The 23,685-nt window shown below is 46.3% G+C and overlaps 6 protein-coding genes across 6 annotated transcripts; 2 read left to right on the forward strand and 4 right to left on the reverse strand. All coding sequences in view use genetic code 12, as the record gives it.

Annotated features, from left to right (window-relative positions):
- Positions 1-1,420: 1,420 nt before the first annotated feature.
- KIN2 (serine/threonine protein kinase) lies at positions 1,421-5,275 on the forward strand (the record flags this gene model as incomplete). The annotated part of the gene is made up of 1 exon (XM_025485678.1): positions 1,421-5,275. One exon carries the CDS (start codon positions 1,421-1,423, stop codon positions 5,273-5,275), a length of 3,855 nt encoding a protein of 1,284 aa, XP_025341143.1.
- A 644-nt stretch (positions 5,276-5,919) lies between these two features.
- Positions 5,920-7,668, reverse strand: CXQ85_001987 (uncharacterized protein; the record flags this gene model as incomplete). The annotated part of the gene is made up of 1 exon (XM_025485679.1): positions 5,920-7,668. The coding sequence occupies one exon, from the start codon at positions 7,666-7,668 to the stop codon at positions 5,920-5,922; it is 1,749 nt and encodes a 582-aa protein (XP_025341144.1).
- A 2,179-nt stretch (positions 7,669-9,847) lies between these two features.
- INO2 (Ino2p) lies at positions 9,848-11,137 on the reverse strand (the record flags this gene model as incomplete). The annotated part of the gene is made up of 1 exon (XM_025485680.1): positions 9,848-11,137. The coding sequence occupies one exon, from the start codon at positions 11,135-11,137 to the stop codon at positions 9,848-9,850; it is 1,290 nt and encodes a 429-aa protein (XP_025341145.1).
- A 3,977-nt stretch (positions 11,138-15,114) lies between these two features.
- CXQ85_001989 (uncharacterized protein) lies at positions 15,115-16,611 on the reverse strand (the record flags this gene model as incomplete). Its single annotated transcript, XM_025485681.1, has 1 exon — positions 15,115-16,611. One exon carries the CDS (start codon positions 16,609-16,611, stop codon positions 15,115-15,117), a length of 1,497 nt encoding a protein of 498 aa, XP_025341146.1.
- Positions 16,612-17,870: 1,259 nt separating this feature from the next.
- BMS1 (GTPase) lies at positions 17,871-21,386 on the reverse strand (the record flags this gene model as incomplete). The annotated part of the gene is made up of 1 exon (XM_025485682.1): positions 17,871-21,386. The coding sequence occupies one exon, from the start codon at positions 21,384-21,386 to the stop codon at positions 17,871-17,873; it is 3,516 nt and encodes a 1,171-aa protein (XP_025341147.1).
- A 1,714-nt stretch (positions 21,387-23,100) lies between these two features.
- On the forward strand, positions 23,101-23,658 carry CXQ85_001991 (uncharacterized protein; the record flags this gene model as incomplete). Its single annotated transcript, XM_025485683.1, has 1 exon — positions 23,101-23,658. The coding sequence occupies one exon, from the start codon at positions 23,101-23,103 to the stop codon at positions 23,656-23,658; it is 558 nt and encodes a 185-aa protein (XP_025341148.1).
- Positions 23,659-23,685: the final 27 nt, after the last annotated feature.

Below are 23,685 nucleotides of genomic sequence, written 5' to 3' on the forward strand. Positions count from 1 at the left end.
GTGTTTTAGACTGTAATGGATAACCCACTGCTTAGTGTCAACCGATTGCACTCATAAGGTGAATAATACTACCAGATAATGCCAATGAAGCCCTTAAGACTTATTCTTAGAAGCCGAATAGGATATCACATGTGGAAAATACAGAGAAGTATACCTCTTAAATACTATCCATATGGAGAGCTGATGGTCTGGTAACTTCGTCTGGCTGTTGAGTAGTATCCAAAAATAACCTATCAACGTTGCTATTTACCGAATAACATCTATCAAATGGAAATACCAAGATTGAATTGTTACTAGAAGAAGCCTTCAAGTACTATACATATTGGTCCATGTTCCCAATACACATCTATATCCTACTGTACATCCATGTACCAACAACTGTCATACAAAAGCAACCCTAATAAACCTATTCTACTCTTCAGTATCTTCTTTGATATCTATTCTAAAGCAACTGACGTACACTCGTCTTTCACACTCAGTATACTTCCACTGTTCTATAAATAATCCATACAAGTAACACCATCCACTATAAATAATTCAACCATAGACCTTCAATTGCTAAAAACAGAAAACCCCTCTTAAAACCAGCATCTTTCTCTTTTCACCAACACAAACCATAAAATCACCATGCTACTGAACCTTTCAATCTTCCCTCCTTTCCTCCAAACCCACCTCCACCAAACCCAGCCAACTTCCAAAAAAAAAAAGAAAAAGAATACTTATTATAACCAAAAAATTAACTAAAACACAATGACAAACTTTTCCTTGCCCTTCCACCACTTCCTCTACATCCTCTTCTCTTCCTCTATAGCACAGCCATGAGACACTTGGTGAGCACCAGAAACCCCGAGTTATCTCCACACCCAGACCTCCAAATCCAAATCCAAAAACACAAAAAAACTCCTCAAACTTCCCTCATTCCAACGGTACCACAAACTTTCCCTTCCTCAAACTCCTCCCTTTCCTCCATTCCACCTCTCTTAACTACTACCGTCTCACCATCGCACCACCAAAAGTGCCCCCACTTTCCCCCCAAACGTCCCCCAATTTCCCCCAAACTTCACCCCCAATGTCCCCCAAACACCCCCAAAGTCCCCCAACATCCCCCAACCTCTCAAATCTCTTAAATCACCCCCCTTTCTCCCTAAACTCCCCGGCGGCTGCAAATCGCCAGACCTGCACGGGCCTGCGTCCACGTGAGCAACCCTGGATCCTTTTTTTTCTCATTCTCACTTATCTTACACCGCCAACAACCTCCATCAACACCACTCCACGTTAAAGGTCGCCAATTGACTCGTTATTTTCTTGCTGGGAAGTGGGCCTTATTTTTAATTGAAAAAAGCATACAAAAACCCGTGCACCACACGTTCTACCCCTCCCCCACCAAACAACTTTCCCTTCCCAAGAAATCTTCCCCCACATGGACGGCCACAGGCAGCCTTCGTACCACGGCCACGCCACTCGAACATCTCTGGGATCCCATAAACAGGCTGCTTCGTCCAATCAGCCTCCTCCAGGTTCGTATCCGTCGCCACAAGGCCACCAGGGTCCTCATTCGTCGCAACCAGCGACGCCTCGTATGCTTAGAAGTGTGTCTAATCTGATTAGGGGATCGAAAGAAATGGATCTTCCCATGGACGGAACGGAGCTGCTGGCGCCAGCACATGCTCCCAGAGCTCCCGAGAAGGATCTCTTGCCGCCAGCGACGCTTTCGCCGCCGCCGCTTGTGAATAAGAAGCAGGGACTGAGTCTGGGCCAGCAACAGCAGCAGCAGCAGCAACAACAACAACAACAACAGCAACACCATCAGCATCATCACCAACATCAAAGCAGCCAGAATCATCAAAGTTCTCGTCTGAAACAACCGTCTGGCCAGCCAGGACAGACCTCCGGCCAGCAACAACCAAACCAGCAGCAGTTCCATAGAAAATCTATTGGTGATTGGGACTTTATCAGGACCATTGGCGCTGGTTCAATGGGTAAAGTGAAATTGGCTAGGCATAACGCTACTGGTGAAAAATGTGCAGTGAAGATTGTTCCTAGAGCTGCTAAGTTGTACCAGCGTGCTCATTCAAACGACCCACCACCAAATCTGGCCGAAGAAGCCGCTCAGAGACAAAAAGAGTTTGAAAAAGAGGTGGCTAGAGATAAAAGAACCATCAGAGAAGGTGCCTTGGGTCGTCTTCTATTCCACCCTCACATTTGTCGTCTTTACGAGATGGTGCCCATGACAAACCACTATTATATGCTTTTTGAGTATGTCGAGGGCGGCCAGTTACTAGACTATATTGTTTCACATGGCTCGTTGAGTGAAAAATACGCCCGGAAATTTGCCAGAGGCGTGGCTCTGGCTTTGGATTACTGCCATAGGAATAACGTTGTGCATCGTGATTTAAAGATCGAGAATATCATGATCAACCAGAAAGGTGATATCAAAATCATCGATTTTGGCTTATCCAACTTGTACTCGCCCAAGAGCCTTCTTAAGACTTATTGTGGGTCGTTGTACTTTGCTGCGCCCGAGTTGTTGAGCGCCAAACCGTATACTGGGCCTGAAGTTGATGTTTGGTCCTTTGGTGTTGTTTTGTATGTTTTGGTATGCGGAAAAGTGCCGTTCGACGACCCGGTCGTTTCTGTGTTGCATGAGAAGATCAAGCGAGGCCATGTGGAGTATCCCTCTTTCATTTCCAAAGAGTGTGTCTCGCTTCTCTCCCGTATGCTCGTGGTTGATCCAACGAAAAGAGCAACTTTGCATGAAGTAATCCAGCATCCATGGATGAGCAAGGGCTACGATTTCCCTGTGCCCAGCTACATCTCTAAAAGGGCTCCATTGACTTTACCGCTTGATCCAGAGGTCATCAAGACTATTTCTACACTTGATTTGGGCTCCTCCCAAGCAATTGTGGAGGAGCTTACCAGTGTAATTTCGAGCCCAGAGTACCAGATGGCCGCTGATATCTGGTACAAGCATGCTAAACAGGGCCGTCCATACGTGCCTGGCCCCAACACTCATATGTTGCCTGATCCTACTGGTGGCTTCAATCCGCTAGTATCGATTTACTACTTGGTCGATGAGATGAGAAAACGTAAGAAGGCAAAGGAGGATGCGTTACGGAACCAATTGCAGAGTCAGCTTCAGGAAAGCGACTCCAAGGCTCACGACCAGGTCCACCAGCAGATCAACATACAGAGGCAACAGCATAACACTCCTCAGATGCTCTCTCCTCCAGGCGGGTCACCAGTTCCTCCACAACCTCAGCTTGGTCCTTCTGCCAACATCCCACGCCGTTCCGCCTCAGAGCATCACAGTTCTCTGCCACAACCTCCTCCAAAACCTGCACAGCCTGTTCAACAGGTGCCTACATTACAGTTCCCAGAACAGGCCCATACTCCAATGGTTCCAAGTGCATTCAATAGGGAATCACAGTCTCCAGGGCTTCCTAATGAAGGTAAGGTTCAACAGCAAATGATGCTGCAGCATAGTCCTCGTGAGTCTATGAGTGGAGGTGAATCAGATCACCAATCTGGGAAACTGGGACTCAATTCGCTTTTGCGCAAGTTATCTGGCAAGAAATCACAGCATCCACATGGCTCGCCTTCAAGAAGCGGTGCTTCTTCACCACATAAAGACGGCGCCATGGACCCTGTTGCGTTCGCTCCAGACAGGGTATCGCAAGATTCGAACAATATGTCGCCACAGAGAAGTGGGAAATCGGATCCTTTGGTTCGTCGTGGTGTAAGTATGAAGGTTACCGCCAAGGAGAAGTCCAGTGGATCTCGTCTTAATGTTGGCAAGGAGTCCAAGGAACGTGATCCACCAAGACAGACTTTGGATCCTAATGCTTCGAACTACAGAGGCCATTCGAGAACACCTTCTGCCAACCGTGGCTTTGTTCCTGCTGAATACTTACCGCCATTGCCTAACCTCAACACTCAGGAACTCAATGCTGGCAAAGGCAACGAAGTCACCATCAAGGCTGAAAAACCACGCACTTCAACTGAAGGCAAGAAGTTCCATCCAACTGCTCGTGCTAAATCTGTGGGTGGACATATCCGCAAAGATGGTACTCTTCGTTCCGATCAACAACATCCAGCATTGCCTAATAACATGGCTGCGCAGAACAGCGACGAAGGCATCGATAGAGACCACGAACGTAACGATGCCATGTTTGATGATGTTACTCTTGACGATAAGGAGTATCCACATCTTCCTCATATGACAGAGCAGCAGATTGTGGACCAGTTTGCTCATGCCAGACGCAACAGCATGCCTTCGATTGAGTACCCAAAGACGTTGTTCTTGAAGGGATTCTTCAGTGTTCAAACAACATCCACGAAGCCGCTCCCAGTGATTCGTTACAATATCCTCAATGTATTGACGAAGCTTGGCGTCAAGTTCCAGGAAGTCAAGGGAGGGTTCCTTTGTGTTCATTCGGCTTCAATAGCATCCAAGCACACTGAATCAGAAGACGAAACAAGCGCCATTATTGACGAATACAGACTGGACGATAATAACGAAGAACGCAAGCTTTACGGTGACGCTTTCAGCCAATCGTCCGATTCAGTACAGAAGCAAGTTCCTCCTAGAACGAGAACGCCCGAGCCTCAGGATGTCCAGACGCCAACGATCCAGACTCCTCAGACCCGTACGCCTCTGAACACGTCCAGGCAACCATCGAGACAGCCATCCTTGCATTTGAACACCAACATGTTGTCTCCACCATCGGGAGGAAATAACTACAAGGGTCACCAAAAGTCGAATTCTATTGGCGGAGGCCACAGAAGAAAGTTCTCCATCGGCCAATCGATTCTTGGCTCGTACAGAAAGAAGAACGGTTCCCAGACGTTGATGCCTCCAAACACGCCAGCTGCAGCCAGATTGAACAAGCTGCTTATTGGATCTGCCGACATTGACTATGACGACCTTGACGAAGAGACCCGTGCACAGTTGCAACAATTCACTGACGATGATTCAGTTGACTCGTTGAACGGGCTTGCCCCTGGCGGAGGAAGCGATATGCTTGTGTCATCCCGCATTGAACAAAGGGCCAAACATCAAAGGTCGCCAAGTGCATCCATGACGGTGGCAGAGGAAGAAGAAGAGGAGGGCCAAGGTGGCTCCAAGGTTCTGAGAAAGACGCCATTGAAGTTTGAGATCAATATCGTCAAGGTTCCACTTGTTGGGCTCTACGGTGTTCAGTTCAAGAAGACGCTTGGTAATACCTGGACGTATAAGACATTGGCATCGCAGATCCTTGAAGAGTTGAACTTGTGATCCTATAACACTGCATTAATATTTTCCAATATTTAGTTAAAAAACAGCCATTGACGAGCGGAGCAGCAGGGAGCAAAAGGGAAAGAAAGCAAAAAAAAAAAAAAAAAAAAAAAAGAACCGCCAGCAACTGTAGACTGGGGGAGAACTCTTTATGGATTGTGGAGAAACTCATCACGAATGGTTGCGAAAAAAGAAGAGGTAATGCGGAGTCACAACGATCTTCCGAAAGAACAAAGCTTATTGTGGATAGAAGGAAACAATCGAAAGCTTATTAAACCAGGCTGGTTACTCTTTTCGGTGAAGAATCAAAAAAACCACTTCCTCGTCTTTTTTTCGTGCCCACTTCGTGCCCACTTCGTGCCCACTTCGTGCCCACTTCGTGGGCACTCGTGGTCGTCCCCTCCATTCTCTTAAGACATCCCACATACCAGTACATTCTCTGACATCATGATGCTTAGTTCAGCCAAAAGAAACCCCTCTAGGCACTGACAGGCCTCGGCTTATCAGGAAACTCCTACTCGTGCAGTTTGCAGACGTCCAAGGAAAGGCAACTATACGAGAAACTCACGTCTCCACAATAGACGCCAGGTGCCCTTTACGGGCTTGGAGATGTGGAGTTCCTGGCCACTGGGAAGCAACTGGGTTTACTCTGGAACCGTCTCCAGGTCATCTATCCCGTTAGCAACCGAAACCAGCAGGGCAGCAGCTGGCGTGGGAGTGGCTGGGAAAGACGAAACAATGCTCTGGCCTTCACCTTTAGGCGTTGGGTTGGGCCGGTTGGGGCCTTCTGACGTTTCTCGTGAAGCTTCGGCAAGTTTTGGCGATGGCATGGTTTCTGGAAGCGTGAATGGGGCCAGGGAACCAGCCAGGGAACCCGTCAGGGTTTCCTGGACTTGCTGGACTTCCTGAAAGTTGCTGTTGGGCTGAGGTTTCCCTGGCCCATCAATTTCCATGATATCTTCAGCTTCCTGGGGAGTTTCCTGGGGAGTTTCTATGACATCTTCAGTTTCCTGAGGGCTGCCACTCCCAATATCCTGTTCCGCCTCGTTCTTGACCTCTGGCTCGACTTCTGTTGGTTCTGTGGATCCCAGCGGCTCTTCAGAGACATCAGGCGTGCCTTCCAACCGTTTCTTTAACCGTTCTTCCCTGGTGATGCCTCCAGTGTAATCCATAGGCACCGGATCGGTGAATCTGTTTCTGGTTCTATGGGAAGAGCGTCTCATGACGGCGTACTGAAGATCTTCAAGCTCCTGGGCCTTACGTTCTTGTTCTTCATGGTACCGCTGTTTCTCCTTGGCTTCAAGTCTGGAAGAACGTTTTCTGGTGGCTAGAAGACGAGCCATTTCGCTTTCTTTCCGGCGGTGATGAATAATCCGGCGTTTCTTTGTTTCAAAAGTGAATAAATTCTCCACGAAATCAGGTTTTTTCACCACATCAAGCAACGTTTTGTTCTTTTTGTTCTTCTTTCCAGATAACTCTGTAATGAATGCATCAAGTTGGTAGATATTTCTGAACACAGCTTCGTAATTGACCACAGAAACGTCAAATGGACGAGCGCCCAACGCCTCGTCAGGGTCTGCTGGCGCTAGGCTTCGTTTCTTGGGCACTTGGAGCTCCACAGTCTTGGTAGTTCGCTTATAACAAGCCGTTCCATCAAAAACAACAATATACTCCTCCACAGAAGCACCCTTGGCTTCCCGAAACACGCTTTCCGGTCGAAGCACCGCCGCCGAAAGCTTATTCTTATCGATAAACTCCCGGAAGTCTTGGTACATGGATACTTCCAGTATAAGCAATGCAAGCACTTGAAACTTTTCGTCAATAAACAAGTCATCGAAAAGGGGCCAATCAGCAGCGGCAAATTCAGTTTCCTCTTCTTCGTTTGGCCCCTTCAACGGCGTTTCACTGCCAAAGTAAACCCTAAACAATGGCTCAAACAGCCCTAACAGAGGAATCTTCTTCCCATGGATCTTCAGCAACAAGGCCAAACGAAGACGGTTTGAAAGCAACGCCAAGTCGTCGATCGGCGGCGGCTGCACCAACGCAAACAACTCCATTTCAAATAAATCCACATCAAAATGCTCCAGAGCCAACTTGACATACCCTCTACACTGAGCAATCCATTGTAGAACGTAGATGTAGTTTGGATCGTTTCTGAAATCACGCCAGCGTTTCTCTTTCGGGTAGGATGTCTGGAGGTTTGCCACGATGGCGTCGTTGGGCATTTCCACAGGGTGGAGTTTGGCTAGCGATGATGATTTGTCTTGGGAGAGGATGTTTAGTTTCAAGGCCGGATGATCGGAAGGTGCTAGTGGCGGACGACCGGGAGGTCTTCCGGGTTTGCCCGGGCGGCCCGGGCGGCTCGGACGAGCGGATGATGCGTTCAGCGACATTGACAATGGCAATACTGAGCGCTGTATTTCCGTCGGTGGGTTGGTGGTGGAAGTTGGTGTGGGAGGTGAAAAAACAGTTGATGCGCGCTTGTTTTGGAGGTGTTCGCGATAAGCGAGGCATAAGAAGGGGCGTGGTGATTTGGGGTGAAGGAGTGGGAAACGGGGTGTTTTGAGTGGTTTATTGAGTTCTAGGGGTTGGAAAGTGGCTGGTTTGGTGGTTTTTGGGTGCGTTTTGGATGTTTATTGGTGGATTTGGGAGGTTTTTGAAGTGGGGGTTCGGAAAGGTGAGCCAAAGACGTGGGTACGGAGAAGGAGAGGTGGTGAAGAAGGTAAGGATGGGTTGAAGAAAGGGTTAGGTGGATAATTGGGATGTTTTTGGAGGTATTGGAGGTCTGGCGGAGGTGTATGGATCGGGGAAAGATATGAAAAAAAGTGGAAAGAAGCGCTGGGGATTGGAATTTGAATGAGGGCACTAAATATGAATAAAGGGAGGTGATTGAAGGGTCTAGGAGCTACAAGGAGGTCAAAATTCAATCAAAAAATGCTTAATTAGTGTGGTTTAGGTACCTTGGAGGCCTTAAGTATGGGAAAATTGAGATTCCATATAACTCCACAACCAGAGCAGCTAAAGAAATTTAAAAACCACGAGAGTACTCCTTAGAACGTAAATCATAGTCTGAACCAATAAAACAATTCAAATAAGGGAATTTGGTGGTTTTGACGGAGGGTTTATTGACCTGGGGTAAGCTGGTGTACGGGTGTTTACAACCTATAGAGATTCATCCAGTCAAAGAAAGTCAATCAATGAATAGTGTTTTGGAAATTTTGAGTGGCTTAGTTGAATGTATTTGAAAATAAGAAATTGATTGATACCTTTTTGGCTGAAATCCGTGGAGGGTGGGTTCAGAAAGTACGAAAAGAGTTCGCTTGATGTCCAATTAAGTGATAAAATGAATGAAGTATGAATGGAAGGTGGTTGAAAACGCTAAAGTCTCTCTAAAAATGAAGAGATATATATGAAATTTCGAAGAATAGGCTTTCAAAGGTTTCTTTTGGCCGATTTACAGTAAAGAATAGGCTTTAGTAGTCTAAAAAGAAGACCATTCACTTCATATCCACGCCAGAAGAGCCTAAATAGGCCAAAAAAGGACAGGCATTCCTTCTAATTAATGTAAGAGCTGCTTTGCGTTGCCTTCAACAACTTTTGGCTCTTAACCAGGTAAAGAGAGAAGTCTCCATACTACAGAACCATGAACCACCAAGGGTCCAAATACTCCAATATTTCAACACGACTTAGCAAAGAAAGCAGTATTAAATCAAATCGTACCCTCTCTAAACCTCTTTAACCGCTTTCGGAATCTTCATTGACCCTTTTGACGTTCATAACCGCCAAATTCTCCCATACTAAAAATACCCGAAAAAGCACCACTTACCACCAATTAAATTCACTTCCAAACCACCTCCAAACCACCCAAAACGTAATCAAAATTAATTAACTCCGTCAAAATTAACTCATCCAACCCACCATTTTCCTTTCGCCCACACTTTCCATGACTTTCCTTGATTCCCACAAAAAATCACCAAAAAGCACCAACTCCGGTCAAAAAAATCCCCCAAACCCACTCAAAACCTCTGAAAACTTGCCAAAATCAACCAAACCTCCTCCACAACCACCCCACTACAATTTTTCACCGGTTAAAACATCCGAAAAACCAGAAAATGTAACGTTGCATCGCTTCAAACCAAAAACTACAAACCACCATATTCATAACCAGAAAAACATTCCATAATTCATAACCTTCAAACCCAAAAACCCTCCTAGCATTTCCCCAACCTTTCCCTGCCAAATCAGGAACCCGCCAATGGCTCCTTTTCAGGCATTTTTTTAGCCCTTTCTGCTGCATTTCTGTTATTCCATTGACCTCATAGCAAGGAACCAAAGAGGGACTTAAAGAGGCATCAAATGTGGAGAAAGAGCCGGTTTTAAGGTGATTAAGAGACCTGTTCTACGTCCCTAGGCCTCTGGCGAGGCCTAGTGCCGGTTCGTATCTTCGTACATTACCAAACGGTATCAATAAATATATAATAAACAAGCAAGAAGTGAATATCGGAACGAACGACACTTGGCCATTCTCTTTTGTACAAGAATCAATCTTTTGCCTTTACCTTTTTTACCTTCTTAAGCGTATTGCCCAAGAAGTCTCTTCAACTCTTCGTTCTTGCCCTTAATCTTTAAAATCTCACCAGAAACCTTCAACAACGCCGTGTGTTTCAGCAAGTTGGGCAATCCGTCCTTATTGATTTGCTTTCTCTTGCTCTTCTTCTTCGACAGCGTCACGGCAGATGCAGAAACCAAGTCGTTCTTGTAATCATCCACATTGGTGATCAAACGAAGACATCTCTCGTAAGCCTGCTTGCACAAAAGACGACGTTTTTGTTCGGAATGGGAATGGTTAAGACGCTTCTGTTCCAAGGTAAGAAGCGGTCTGGTGCTTGATCTTCTTCTCTTTTTGCTTGATGGCAGCCATGGAGGCAGATCAAGCTCAGATTGCTCCAGCGTACGCTTTTCACTGGCAGAAGCTTGTCTTGAGTCAAGCGGCGTGGGGAGCTGTGTATTGGCTTGCTGACCTTCTTTACCTTGGCCAAAACTCTTTAAGCTTTGCACTGGAGGGTGTCTAAAAGCGTCAGTGATTTCCTTCTTGACGAAATCTGGAATTTCACGAGCCTCGGGTTTCCTAAGCGGGTCCATTGTATGCATGTTATCGTAGATCGACGCATGCATCTTTGGAGAGTGATGCTGTTGATGGTGTTGTTGGTGATGTTGTTGTTGTTGTTGTTGGTTCTGGTTCTGGTTCTGGGCCTGCTGGTTGTAAAGCTCCAATGGGTTACCCAGAGAAGAAGAAGCCAAGTTATCCAAAAACTTCTCCAACGCATTCAGCTCCGTATTAAGAAAGAAATGGTCAAGGCTATCGTCTTCCTTGTTGGAAATCGGATTGGCTGTTTTCAGACCACTGAAAAGTCCACCCTGCTCGCTTGGCGGCAGAAGAAGCGGAAGGCCAGGGACATTGTTATCGTAAGAACCATAAGATTCAGGATAAAAGGCGTTGGTCTGGTTAGCATAAGGCAGCTGGAAGTGCTGTTGCTGGTTCTGACCCTGATTCTGGTTTTGACTCTGAATAGCATGTGACTGCTGCTGGTGCTGGTGCTGCTGTTGTTGTGGCTGATGTTGTTGACGCTGTTTGGCCTTTTGAAGCTGTTCAACTCCAGAAAGAGCATTCTTCTGTTGCATCTGGTTGTACATAGAGTAGGCCTGGTCAAACTCCATATCCATGGTAACCATGTCAAGGGAAAAGATATCTTCATCGTCGGTAAGCACAGGCAGTCTCTGTCTTCTCTCTTCCGTCCTGTCAAACATATTAAGGTTTAGGCTTGTTGGAGCAATGCCAGTTGCTGTAGATGTGAAAGACATGGTAAAAGAATGGGGGAAAAAGGGAAGGGGGTGTAAGTGGGTTGGCTGGAACTGAAAACCGGGGTGCTTTTTAGCGTTTTATTAGTGTTTAGGAAGGGATTGGGTGGTGGTGGTGGGTTGGGAAAGGTTGGAAAGTAGAAAAGTGAAATCTGGGGGAGGGAGGCGAAATCACAGGGAATTTCCTGCCGTATTTATATATTAAATCTTGTAATGGCCGGTGTAGGCGGGAAACGGAGATTGACAAGCGAGAGAAGAAATTAATTTTTTTTTTTTTTTTTTTTGGAGCTCTCTTTTGGCGGGGCGCACGTCGCGGGGGTAGGACTGCAGGCAGGCGCAATCTGCACCCGTCTTGCATACATATACATGGTGTCTACTAAAGAAGTTCATGCACGAATTGGGAGATAGTGTGGGGACTCGTCGCCCCCCCCAAAAAATTATTATTTTTTTTGGAAACTTTATGAAAGGGTGGGTCCCTCGTATGTGTATGCAGGTATGACGATGTTCATGCCCCTACCGGGCGTCAGCGACCCTACCGGGAAGGGAAGTGGTTTTGGGAAACACGTTAGTGTTTCCGGCAGAACAGCCCCGGCAAAGCCGGGGCTTCAAAAGAAGATGGAAGATCACCGTGGGGGACCTGACGGAAGGGGGGCTTTTGTTCAAGTTTTTGTGAGATCAAGGGCGACGTTCTATTAGGAAATTAGCCCTCGATGCACGAACCGGCGATACCTGCACAATGGAAGTGGGTGAGCGCCAAACCCTCCTTCCCTTAACTACTGCTGGCTGGGCCAGGTCTCCGAATTGCGCATGCTCTATACAGGTTGACGCATGCAAGAACGGGACCCACCCCCTCTTCTTTTCCTTCAGTACAAATCAAAAAATCGTAGCTGCACTATCGGAGACCCCACCCAGTATAGATTACCAGCTACCCTCAATAATGAAAAAAAAGCAACTCCGGCCTTCCGCTCCGATCGCCTATATGCCGACGGTGCATGCTAACCCCGACGAGTGCATGGCCCTACGTAGTTCCCATCCATTGTTTGAAACAGTTAACTGAACAAAAAATAAAGTGTTACCAGCCTCTCACCCCTTGCCTTCCATTGCCGCTAATTCTACAACATTAGCCGTTTCCTTGACTTCTACGTTTTTTTTTTATTAATTAATGTATGACTTGTTTTTATTTTGCGCCTCGTCCGTAGACAAGACGAAATGTACGGGTTTTACGACCTCTTTCATTCCACAAAACCATCAAAAAATCCCCCAAATAATTTTGTCCCCACTAAAAAGCCAAAAGCTTAAGGTTGAAGGAGGCCTCGGGAACAAAGACCGTTTTTTTCTGAATTTGAGGTACCGAGGTTGACGAGAAATCAATGAGTATTGTTCTGTTGTCAGGCGGAGGGGATAAAATGAGATTTGCAACTTTTTTATTTTTGTTGGAGAAATTCGTAGTGAATTTGATGGGAGTGTAGACCTGCATATAACCGGGTATTACTTCCGTTTGGTGCATATATGGGCTGCACCTTCCGGAGGTACCTAAAAAAATGTGTATGAGGGAAGGGAGATTTACTACTTGTGGGTAGAAGTGGCGGGTGGGTGTAAGGTCCGGAGGTGGGAACATGCATTCCCTGCAGGTCACGCAGGGGCCTTAACAAGCGCAATTCATGCACGATTCGGGCCGTAGACGTGCACACAAGTAGAGGCAATGCTCTCTCAGTCACGATAAGTTTTTTAAACAGATCCTGAGAGGTTGGATTAAGAGAGTGAGAGATGTCGGATTGACGGACGAGAGACTTATGCAGATCTGAGATTTATTTATTATTTTGCGTTGCACTGTATGCAGTCTGAACCAGGAAAATCTGGTCCAAACGACTTTATTGAAAACACGAAAACCAGAAAAAAAAAAAAGCCACGTCCGAGGTTCTTGACGACCGTTGGGGAAAAGTGGAGACTGTCTTGCCGTGGGTATACTCATACCGGTTGTTCTAGAAAATAAGGAGGCGAAAAAAACGTTTTTGGCCGTTTTTGGCATATTTTTTCGTGGACTTTGCAAGTTTCTTTTTTTCTGTTCTGTAGTCACTCATTTGCAGCCATTCCGAAGCAAACAGATTGAAAGAAGTGGAGAATCGGTAAAAGATACGGTGGAGATTCTTCTTTAAGCAATTTATTGGAATAGCCATCATTGGAAGGATGTGTTGTCAAGGAAAGACCAATTTGGGACCTGTCTTTTAAGTAAAGGTGCGTTTGGTTCGAAGCAGCACCTTGAGACGGGCGAAGGACAGTCAGACGGACAGCAGTAAGACGTTTTGGAGGTGTATTCGTCAGGGAAAGTGTTTAGACGTGTAGAGCTTAACTTTCTGATCAATTTGGTGTTGGATTTGTTCATTTTGGGTGAAAACTGATGGCCCCTGGTTGGCTGCAAAATACCAATGTTGTAAAGTGTATCCCCATTCTGAACGCCGCCGAACGCCGCCAAACACCGCCAAACACGACGCCAAATTCGACAATTTGTTCGTCTGGAGCGGCTGAATGAAAAGAAACGGTCAAAGTCTGGCCGTGCCACAACTTCACCAACCAACAACACGTCAAAAGTAGCCCAAAAGAAGAAAAAGAAACCAACGGCACGTCAGCAAACGAAAGAAAAGCCAGGCGGAGTTTCTTATGTTGCCCGGACTCTCCAGAAGGGCAAAGAGAAGCTCTTTTGATTTTCCAGAAATCGAAACATTCCAAGGAACGGGCTCAAAATGATAAAAGACGTAAACCAACGGGCAACGACGACGAACCAGCATAGTTTAACCTTCCAAACATTCTCTAAGCAAGAAGGGTTCTTCTGGAGGGGTTTTTGGAGGGGTTTCGTTCGGAGCAATTACGTAGTTTGGCGGGGCTGAACGTACTGAAGAATTCAGTCCAGGGCCCGTAATCAACCATCCAGAAACCATCCAGAAACCAACGAAACCGAGTCAAATCAACCTTCCCATTTCTTCAGAGTGACGTCTCACGCAAACCCCACAAAGAAAATCACACAAAAGCAAACTAGCATATTTCCAAACGCAAAGCATAACAAAGTAACACAAAAACGGAATAACTCTCTGTGGGGGGTCGGCGAGATTCAATTTGGAATATAACTGAGGCGGTCTTGAACAGATCCAGGGCAACCTCTGCTTTCGTAATTTGGAGGACTTCCACAAAATCAGGCAAATCCTCTGATTCAGGTAATTCCTCTTTTATCTTCAGTTATCAGCTCATTTTCTCATGGAGATAAGAAGCGATGGATCTTTGAAGATCAGTGGGAACAAAGACGGAAACATGGAACATCCGTGGATAATGTAACAATAACACGCCCGAGGCGGAAGAACTGATGGATCAAATCTCTTGAATGATGTTAGTATCTTAAAGCATCTCTTTAAACGTAAGATCGCTCTCTTCTCTTAATTCCATCTTATTCCCGCCAACGGAACTTCGAAACCTTCCAATTGCTCTCTAATCCATCTTTTCTCTCCAACCGTCTCGCTTAATCCACCTTATTGTTTTTTCTTTTTAGCCGTGCTGCCCCAAGCGACTCCAATGTCTTTGTTTTGTCTTGGCGGTTTCCAGGAACCCTCGCTTCCCTTCTTTTTTTCTTGATTTTTTGTTCGTTTTCTTGTATTGCTAGCGAACACCTGGAACTTGCTAGTTTGGCCAGCCAAGAACCGCCGGATGTCTCTTTTTTCTTGTCAATAACATCGACAACGTTGCCATCTTCCCCTCCTCTTCTCCATCCTCTACTTTTTATATCCTGTCGTTGGAAATGGAGCGTTGAAGGGACGGTAAAGGTCCGTTGAGGTCCGTAAAGTGTCCGAAAAGTGTCCGAAAAGTGTCCGTGGAGATTGTCTGCTTCTTTCAAGTCAAAAGATGCATTTCCAGCCAAATCCAGGTTTCAAGCTACCACTAAAGTCCCTGAAGTCGCCTAAAACGTCCAAACCACCTAACTCCCCTTCCTACCCTCACTGGGCTGCCTCTTCCACGTCCATTGACTCGTCATTCCCCTTTCTTTCCCTGCAAAAGCTCCGTAAATCCACAAAGTTGTTCTTCAAGAAATCATTTAAAATGAACTCGCTCACCACCAACTTAAAGTTACACAAGTAAAGGAAGCTCACCTCGATCTTCCCCAAATCTCTCAATGCCATTCCACCAACCATAGCAAAGCTCTTTTGTTTCTGGTAAATATCTTCACACTTCTTCGTCAGCGACCGAATCAGCGCCAATATGAACCTGTAAACGTTAAGTTCTGTAAAACCCACCACATCTAATAAAACCCCAAGTTTAAACAACAAGTAGGCACTGTGGATATACACAGAAACGGAAACTGACGGCGAGTACTTGTTGATCCGTAGAAGGAACTCTTTTATAGAGATTGGCGGCGGTCTGGCCAAACCAAAGCATTTCACTAGATGTTCAGCCTGAGCTTTTGTCTTTGGGTTGCTGTGGAAAAGCACCTCTTTACGAAGCCGACTGGAAGAGTGGGTAGTAATTGGATTAGGCACTCTTTCAAGCGATGTCGTTTGCACCAACAGTTCTGTAGAAATGAACTCCACAGGGTCTAAAGGGTCTGGCGTTCCAAGCCCGCTTTGTGGTTCATCTGGCGTTGATACTGAATCGACCGTAGAAAACGCAGAATCAAGGCTTTTCATGCCTGGACGAGAAATGAACGATTTGGGAGGGAACGAGTCGGAAGAGGCCAGATCAGGCCGGTTTTGGGAGTCTCCGGGGTCACCAAATCTCGGCGAATCCTGGAAAACTCGTTCAGAAGGTCTATTTTGCGTCTCTCTATGGTCTCTAGAAGGTGTAGGTTGCGATAGGCTTTCTTCACGCTGGGAAGAAGACGAAGGAGTGTCCTGGACTGTCGTTGGATCATCCTGACTGGTCTGTAAGTGGTCTTGAGGGGTATTCGACTCATCCTGGCCTTCCTGACCTTCCAGAGATGGTCTAAAGCCATCCAGAGAGCCACCTTGAGAGGTTTCTGGGCCGGTTTGAGCAAGTTTCAGGTCTTCACGGCTTCTTGACCCTCCAGCCTCATCTGCTGACGCAGATGAGTCTTTTGGGTCTCCAAACCCTTGGGAAGCTCCAGCACCAGCCTCGATTCGCTCAGCTGGTGCTGGCGCTTGGACTGGCATTGCCAAATCGTCCCCATGAAACCCTCCATCCCCTTCCTCTCCCTCCTCCAACTCTCCCAATACCAATCCGTACTTCTTCAACTGGCTCTCTCTAAAAACCCTCAACTCCTCTGGATGCTCCCGCAACCAAATCAAATCCTCAAGCATCGCGTGGAAAACCACAATTGCGTGGAAAACATGGAGCCCGTTGATATCCTTGACGCCGTGGGCCAAGTCAAACTCCAACTCTTCAAGCAGCACCTCGTCAAACAGCTTGGGATCATCCACAAACGTCTCCTGCGGACGCTTAAGCGGGATGTCCGAAACGTACTTGTTGGTGTAGGCCATGCAGAAACAATAGAAGTGGGTGTGTGTTGGTGGCGATGTTCGTGATGGAGTTGTGATGGAGTTGTGATGGAGTTGGTGATGTCGCGAATCTGGGGAAACAAGGTGAGCGGGAGGGAGTGTTGGAGATGGGGGGCACAAGATGCATAAAAAGAAATGGAGGGATGATCCCATTGTATTTATTATTAGGTCATTGTTGGTTTTGGAAAGTTGGGGGACGTTTGGGGGAGAATTGGGGGAGAATTGGGGGCGGTGTGGGGGAGCAAGTAGGGTATGCCTATGTATGGCTCACAACGGAATGGCTGCGAAAAGTAAAGGGAGGGAGGGAGAGAGGTGGATATTGACAGGGAAGGGAAGGTAGTTGCATGGGTGGATTTCTGGTGGCTGGGGCTTTCATTTGGTGGTTTTGGGGATAAAAAAGGAGCACGTTTGGTGGAGTTAGGTGGAGGTTAAGGAAGTAGTTGGGGGCATCACACGAGGTTAAGAAAAGTGAGAGATGGAAAGATATCCGAGGGTGATTTGGGAAGGAGGTGAACTGGGGTGGACTGAGGGGCCAATTAAGATATGATTTGTCGAGTTTGGGTGGATTTCCTCGGGAATTGGGTGAGTTGGGTGGAGGTTGACAAGTGTTGATAGGTTGTAAATGGAAGAAGGCAAAGTGGATGGGGAAGTGGAAGAGGGAGGTATCTAAGGAGACTAAGAGGGTTTAGAATGAAAGAAGAGGGCATAATAAATAAAATGAGATTGATTTGGAACGGAATTGGAGGATATGGAGTGTATTTACTGGTGGTTTGGAGAGGCTACTACTGGGAGTATTCAAGTAAGTGTATGGCCACAGTCAATGGACAAATAAAGCTCGTTTTTGGGTATTCATAATTTAAATAGCCTCCTAGATGTCAAAAAAAGCATATTATAGGGTATTTGAACTTTTGGTTGCCTTAAATTGAGAGGTCTTTAAACACCTTCAAGTACCATATAAGGATCTCTTAATTGCCAAAGAACAGTACCAGCCATTTGTCTTGAAAGAACCAAATCCGGTGAAAATTTAGTATTTTTGTCTTCTTTACCACTTAAATCAACCCAAAAAACACCCACCTGCCCATTTCCTTAACTTTCATTGCACCTTCCATTCACCATAAGTACTCCATTTGGAGAAACATAACCAGGAACCAAAAACCACCAAAACTCTCCAAAACTCTCCAAACCACCTTCTACACCCCTTTTCGTCTATAATACATTATGCTATAAATGCTAACCCCACTTTATCTCCTTCTCTTGCTTCCAAAAGCAGCAGAGTTGCCTTCGCTCAGGTCCAACTGTCTCTTCTTACCCTGTTTAGCAAAGTAATCCTTCTTTCTCTCTCTCTCCTTCTCCTTCTTGCCTTCTTCCTTCTTGGCAATCTCTTTAAGCTTCTCCAGGAACTTCTCGCTCTTCTTCAGCTTCCGCTTGGCATCTTTATCTCTCTTGAGAGTGTTGATCTTATTCACAAGATCTCTCATCTTCTTCTCGTCTCCATCCACAACCACAGCTCTTTTCGCCATATAAGTCTGCTTGGATTGTGGTCTGGCTTCACGGATCTGACTCTTGAACGGTAAATCCTTCTTGATCAGCTTGGGCACCTTGAGAGGGTTGAACTTTCGTTCTTGACGCTCGATCTTCTTGTAAGCGCTGTCTTTCTCCATTGGCGTGGCAATCTCGTTGGCGGCTCTCACTTGTCCAGTGAGTCTCATTCCCTTCCAGTCGTTGTGTTTTGTGGAAAGTAAAGAAGTCACTGGGTTGTAGAACTTCTTCACTTTGACAGGGTACCACGTTTTGAGGAAAATCGTATCTGACATCAACACTTTATCTTCAAACGTAGCACGGAAGTACCCGTCTGGCTTCGAAAGAGCTCTCTTGATTTCTCCTCGAATTCCAGAAACCGTTCGTATAGCAGCACCTTCGAATTTGGCCACTTCCAACGAGTTCGAAAACATATCCTTGACAAAAGCTGTGTTTCTGAAAATCTTATATGGATGTCCCACAAGCTTAAGCTTCTTGACAATCTCCACCGATGAGTTTAAATCTTCAACCACACCAGTTGCAGCCACTCTGAACGAACCAGTGGTGGAAGACTGATCCACAAGATTAAAACCAACAAATGTCGTATTTGGAGCAACCAAAGGACCGTAAAACGATGCAAAACAGTATGCGTGCTCTGGCGTATACTTTAACATTCTGTTTCTCGTTCTAGAATCGGATGTGGTGTAAATGGGGATCGTCTGGAACCGTCTCCAGCCCAAGGAAAGAATCAATGGATCCTGAGATTTAAGAATCTTCTTGTGCCATCTGTGTCTTCTGATACGAACGTTCATGATGCCAAAACGGGACTCGGTCGCCAAAAGACCACCCAAAACGATCGGATACTCAGGATCAAGGTTTTCAATAAACTCACATGGAAGGTTATCAAACACGATTTTAACATAGGAACCAGCACGGTACCCTTCGATTTTCGTTCTCGTTTCCTGGTCCATATCTTCGTATTCAGCCTTGTTGATCTCCAACTGCTTGGCCATTTTGTTCTTCTGGAACTCGTACCAGGTATCTGCTTCTGTGTCTCCTTCTGGATCGTCAGCGCCAAACTCTCTATCTTCTTCGTCTTCGAACTGTAACTTGAGTTTAGCTTTTTTGGCGGCGTTGAGTTCTCTCTTTTGGTCCACCGTCATGTTTTCATCTTCTTCCTCGGCCTCTGGATCTTCATCTTTCTCTTCTTCAGCCTCGAAATCAGCAAAATCGTCTCCTTCTTCTTCTTCCTCTTCACCGTCTTCACCGTCTTCACCTTCGAGGTCCTCAAAATCTCCATAAACCTCTTCATCGTCGTCTCCTTCCTCTTTTTCTTCACCCTCCTCTTCGTTAAGCTTAGGAGCAACCAAAAGACGGTTTTTCAACGAACGGTACCCGTTCTCATACTCCTCATCACTGTCTTCCACCTTGGAAGCATCAAACTTGGCCCGAAGCTCGTCTAGCGAAGGGTACTTGGGGACAAACGTATCCAAATCTTCAGAATGCGTTTTTGTGTCTCTCTTTTTAAAGAAATCTTCGTCTTCTTCAATATCCGACTCCTCCTCGTCTTCTTCCTTCACAACCTCCTGTTTCCAGCGCTTGACAGCTTCAGCAGGGTCGATATTATCCAAATACAAAAGACGGTTGATGTTCCAGCGACGCTGCACTGACCCTTTAAGCTTTCTGGCCATGGAAGCGTAGTCATTCTGTTCTTCGTCAGAAGATAACTCAGAGTCTTCGGCAAACTCCAAATCGTTCTTGGCGGCTTCACCGAAATCCACTTCCACCATTCTGGGCTCTTCTTCTTCGATATCCAGATCAGCTTCTTCGATATCGTCAAACTCTGTATCTTCAGCAACGGACTTGCCGTATAAACGAGGCTTTCTCATCGCTTTTCTGCCCTTATTGGCTTCGTTATCGTCTTCCAAAAGACCTCTTTCCTCTTCCAGCTCGCTTTCATCGCCATTTTCAATCTGAGCCGAATTGGAAAACAATTGCAATCCTGGGCCTTCGGCAAACCGCTCGTGCATCGTTTTTTGAACATCTTGCAAGCCAGTAACGAACTTCTCGCCCTCGCCAGTCTCTTCGCCAGCCACAAACGACTGTTTATCGCCGACATCAATGTAAACAGCATCTTTATCAACCAAAACACCTCCAACGTCAGACATTGGCGCATAAATGATCTTTTGTTTATCTTCAAGTCTCTTTCTGCGTCTTCTTCTTGTAGGAGCCATTTCTTCACCGGCATCTGCAGCCGCTTTAGCTCTTTCTCTCTCTATTTCATCTAGTTTCTGTTCGAAATACGGCGTAGGACATGGATCGGGAAGCTTTTCCACGCTATGAGCATGGTAATCGCCCACGCCGGCAATATGGATGTGTGCATCTTTCGAAGGCAACGGCGTGCCGTGCAAGTAGCCGTAAATAGCCACTTTTCTATCAACTTTCGGGTTTTCAGCAATCAGCTGAGGATGTGTCAAATCGGTAACTCTATCTGCTAGCAAGTACGGATGCTCGTTACGCCACTTCAACGGACGGAACTTCATCACGGAAATAAACCGACACAAGTTCAATATCTCCCGATCCGGGTACCTTCCGTTTATCACACCTGAAAGATAAAAAAGCTTAGCGCCCTGGTACACTTCCGTCCAGAACCTATGTTTCAACCGTTTTTTCGACGTTCTAAGCGTGCTTTGACTCTTAAACAAGTCCAAATGCGTCGCCACGCCCAAAACCCTCGGCATTCCGTGATGCTGAGCCACATTAAGAAACTCCATGGTTTCCATCTCCAACCCAAAGTTCCCATCCACAAGCAACAACACCAAGTCTGCAATCTTCGCCGCATCCACCATCAGGTTCAAATCGTTGTTCACCTCCATAAACGTAAGCCTCCTGCGTTTGCCACTGACCATAGTAATTGGACCCTTCACTTCACTTAAACTCAGTTTCGTGAGTTTCTTCACCAATGACTTTATAAGTGTAGTTTTTCCCGTTCCTGGCGGGCCCACCACGGCAATAATCACCGGTGGAGGGTCGTCGTCAGGCGTACGGTCGACCATGGGCACGTGGTACCGTTTTTCGTTGACGTCGTGGGTTCGCCTGGCCATTTTTTCTAGTTTTTTCGGTGCTGCCACGGCGAACGCCTTGGCGTTGTGGCCGTTTTGATGAAGTTTCTTTTTAGCCGTGTTCTTCTTGCCGTCACCGCCGCGGTGCGGTTTATTCAGCTGAGTTGCTGAATCCATGGTGGAGAAGAATACGAGTTTGGTTTAAGGGCATCTCATCGGGAAGTGTATGGAGATTTGTTGATGCGGTCACGTGATGCGATGGTGGTGGAAAGACCCGTACACCAGACATGGTCAGCAGTTGACACCCTCCGCCAAATTCCTTAAACGGGGTGATATTTATGAGATATTGGTGGGGATGGAATGAGGGAGTGCTGGGGAGTACGGAGGTGGTCTTGGAATTTGAATTGGAGGTGTGTGGGCGGAGATATGTGGAGTTTGGGTGGAGAGGTAGTTTGGCTGCGAAAAAGCCGGTTTGGAGGGTCAAAGTGGTGGAAGGAGGGGGAGGGAGGGTCATTAGAGGAGTTTAAAGTGTTTAAAGGAGGTCAAAGGAGGGGTTTGGTGAGTTTGGTGGAGTTTGGGCGAGAGGAAGGGGAGGTATGTGGGAAAAGGTGATTTTTCAGTTTGGTGAGGGTCAGAGTGGAACGGGTTTGGGCGGTAGAATGGTATTTAATTTGATGGAAAGAGCTTTGATGGTTTACTTGGGGCGGGTAAATATGAATTGGCAAGTTTTGGGGAGTTTTGGAAGGATTGTGGTGGGAAATGGATGGGATATATCGGTTTGAGGAAATGAAGGAAGAGGATATCAATGGACTCCAATGAGTACTTCCAGTTTGGCCTGGGCTTGAGAGATAAGTAGTTTTTTGAGTTAATTGACATTGGAATCTTATATTAGTTTAATTTTCAGAAGGCTGGAAATCGCTTTTTATGGAGATTTTGGTGGTCGACTAACAAGAAGATGAATAAGTGTATATTCCAGTAAACCACCAGTATCTCTTCCTCCAGGAGTCCAAAGAAACAGTAAAAGGAACCAGTGTATTCTTTGCTAGAATCTTTACTATCCTTGTAGCAAACAAATCAACATCTTCATCGCCAGACGAACTCAAACAGGTACTCACTGAATGGCCTTCTTATACCAAGACACAGCTGGACAACCAAAACCACCAAACAACACCATCTGTTCATTCAGAAGCACTTAATTTAACAGTAAGTATTACCAGAAATTGGTATAAATCACCGTTTCTCGAGATCCCATCATGACACTTCCAGTTCACTTACCTCCTCCAACAAACCATAAATCAACCAATTCACCACCACCACCAAAACCACCAAACCCCATCAATTCCCCTCCAAAATCATCCAATAGCTCCCTCCACGCCCTCTCATCACCCCCCAAAACCTCCCTGCTTTTAATCTTTTCTCTTTCCCTCAGCAACACAAATGGGTGCAAAAAGACAAGCACAAGCACATGTTTCTTCCGCCACTTTTCCTTACCACCCTCTTTTGCTTCGTTTCGGCGGCTTCAGTATGCGACAGCAGCGGGCCGTTCCCATTCACAGGGCTTAAAATCGCCAGGGAGTATAAAGTGTCGTTGAAACCGTTCCGAACGGAGCACTTGATGAAAGTCACCCAATGCACCAATGGAAAGGCGGATTTCGACAATACTTTTCCGTTGGAAACACACGAAATCAACAGCACCTTCTGCTTGGTTCCGGGGATGGAAGAATCTCCAAAAAAAGGATCAATTTTCGCCAAATTCGTACCCAAAATGGGCCGCCTTCTTGGCCTCAAATCAGATAAACCAGAAGCAACCAACACATTACCTTCCCCCAACGTATCCTGCTTTAAGGTCGCCAGAAGGAAACACTTGGCGGCGGTGGATACCGTCTTCTTCATGCCCTACGCTTTTGTAGGGGCGCTTTTCCAGTGCAACTTAACTTCCACTCAGAAACAAGAGTATATCAAGAACTACAACTCTGGGGCTGAACCGCCGTCGATTCCCTGCTCCTCTGCTGTTCCCGTGAAACCTGTAGTGGCTGACGACTCTTCCAAAGGCACTTTCCACTGGAAATCATCACCACTTTCCGTTTCCCAGTCCATTCCGTACCTCAAAACAGCTTCACCAATGGACCCTCGATTTGGACCAAAAGAAGCGTCGCTGTGGGCACAAGACGTCTTAGTCAACGAAGACTATTCATTCACCGATCGTGAAGTCCATAGGATGTCTGTGGCATCGTCGAAATTGGCAAAGTATATCCATAAACTCACCACAGCTCCATTGGTCAAACTCGGCAACTGGTTCAGCTTCAACGGGAACAACAAGAAGAAACAGAGACTTCAGGAAGAGGCCAGGTTTGCTCATTACCTTTCGCAGCTCAACCGTTCGTCTACACTTGGTCATCTTCAAAAAATTCAATCCTTTTGGGGGGCTTCCAACAAAGGCCCAAACTAGTATACAACGCTTTTCAAGCAAAAAAAA

The sequence above is a fragment of the Candidozyma haemuli genome (genome assembly GCF_002926055.2).
Source record: "Candidozyma haemuli strain B11899 chromosome Unknown C_2014730914, whole genome shotgun sequence".
Lineage (NCBI taxonomy): Eukaryota > Fungi > Ascomycota > Pichiomycetes > Serinales > Metschnikowiaceae > Candidozyma > Candidozyma haemuli.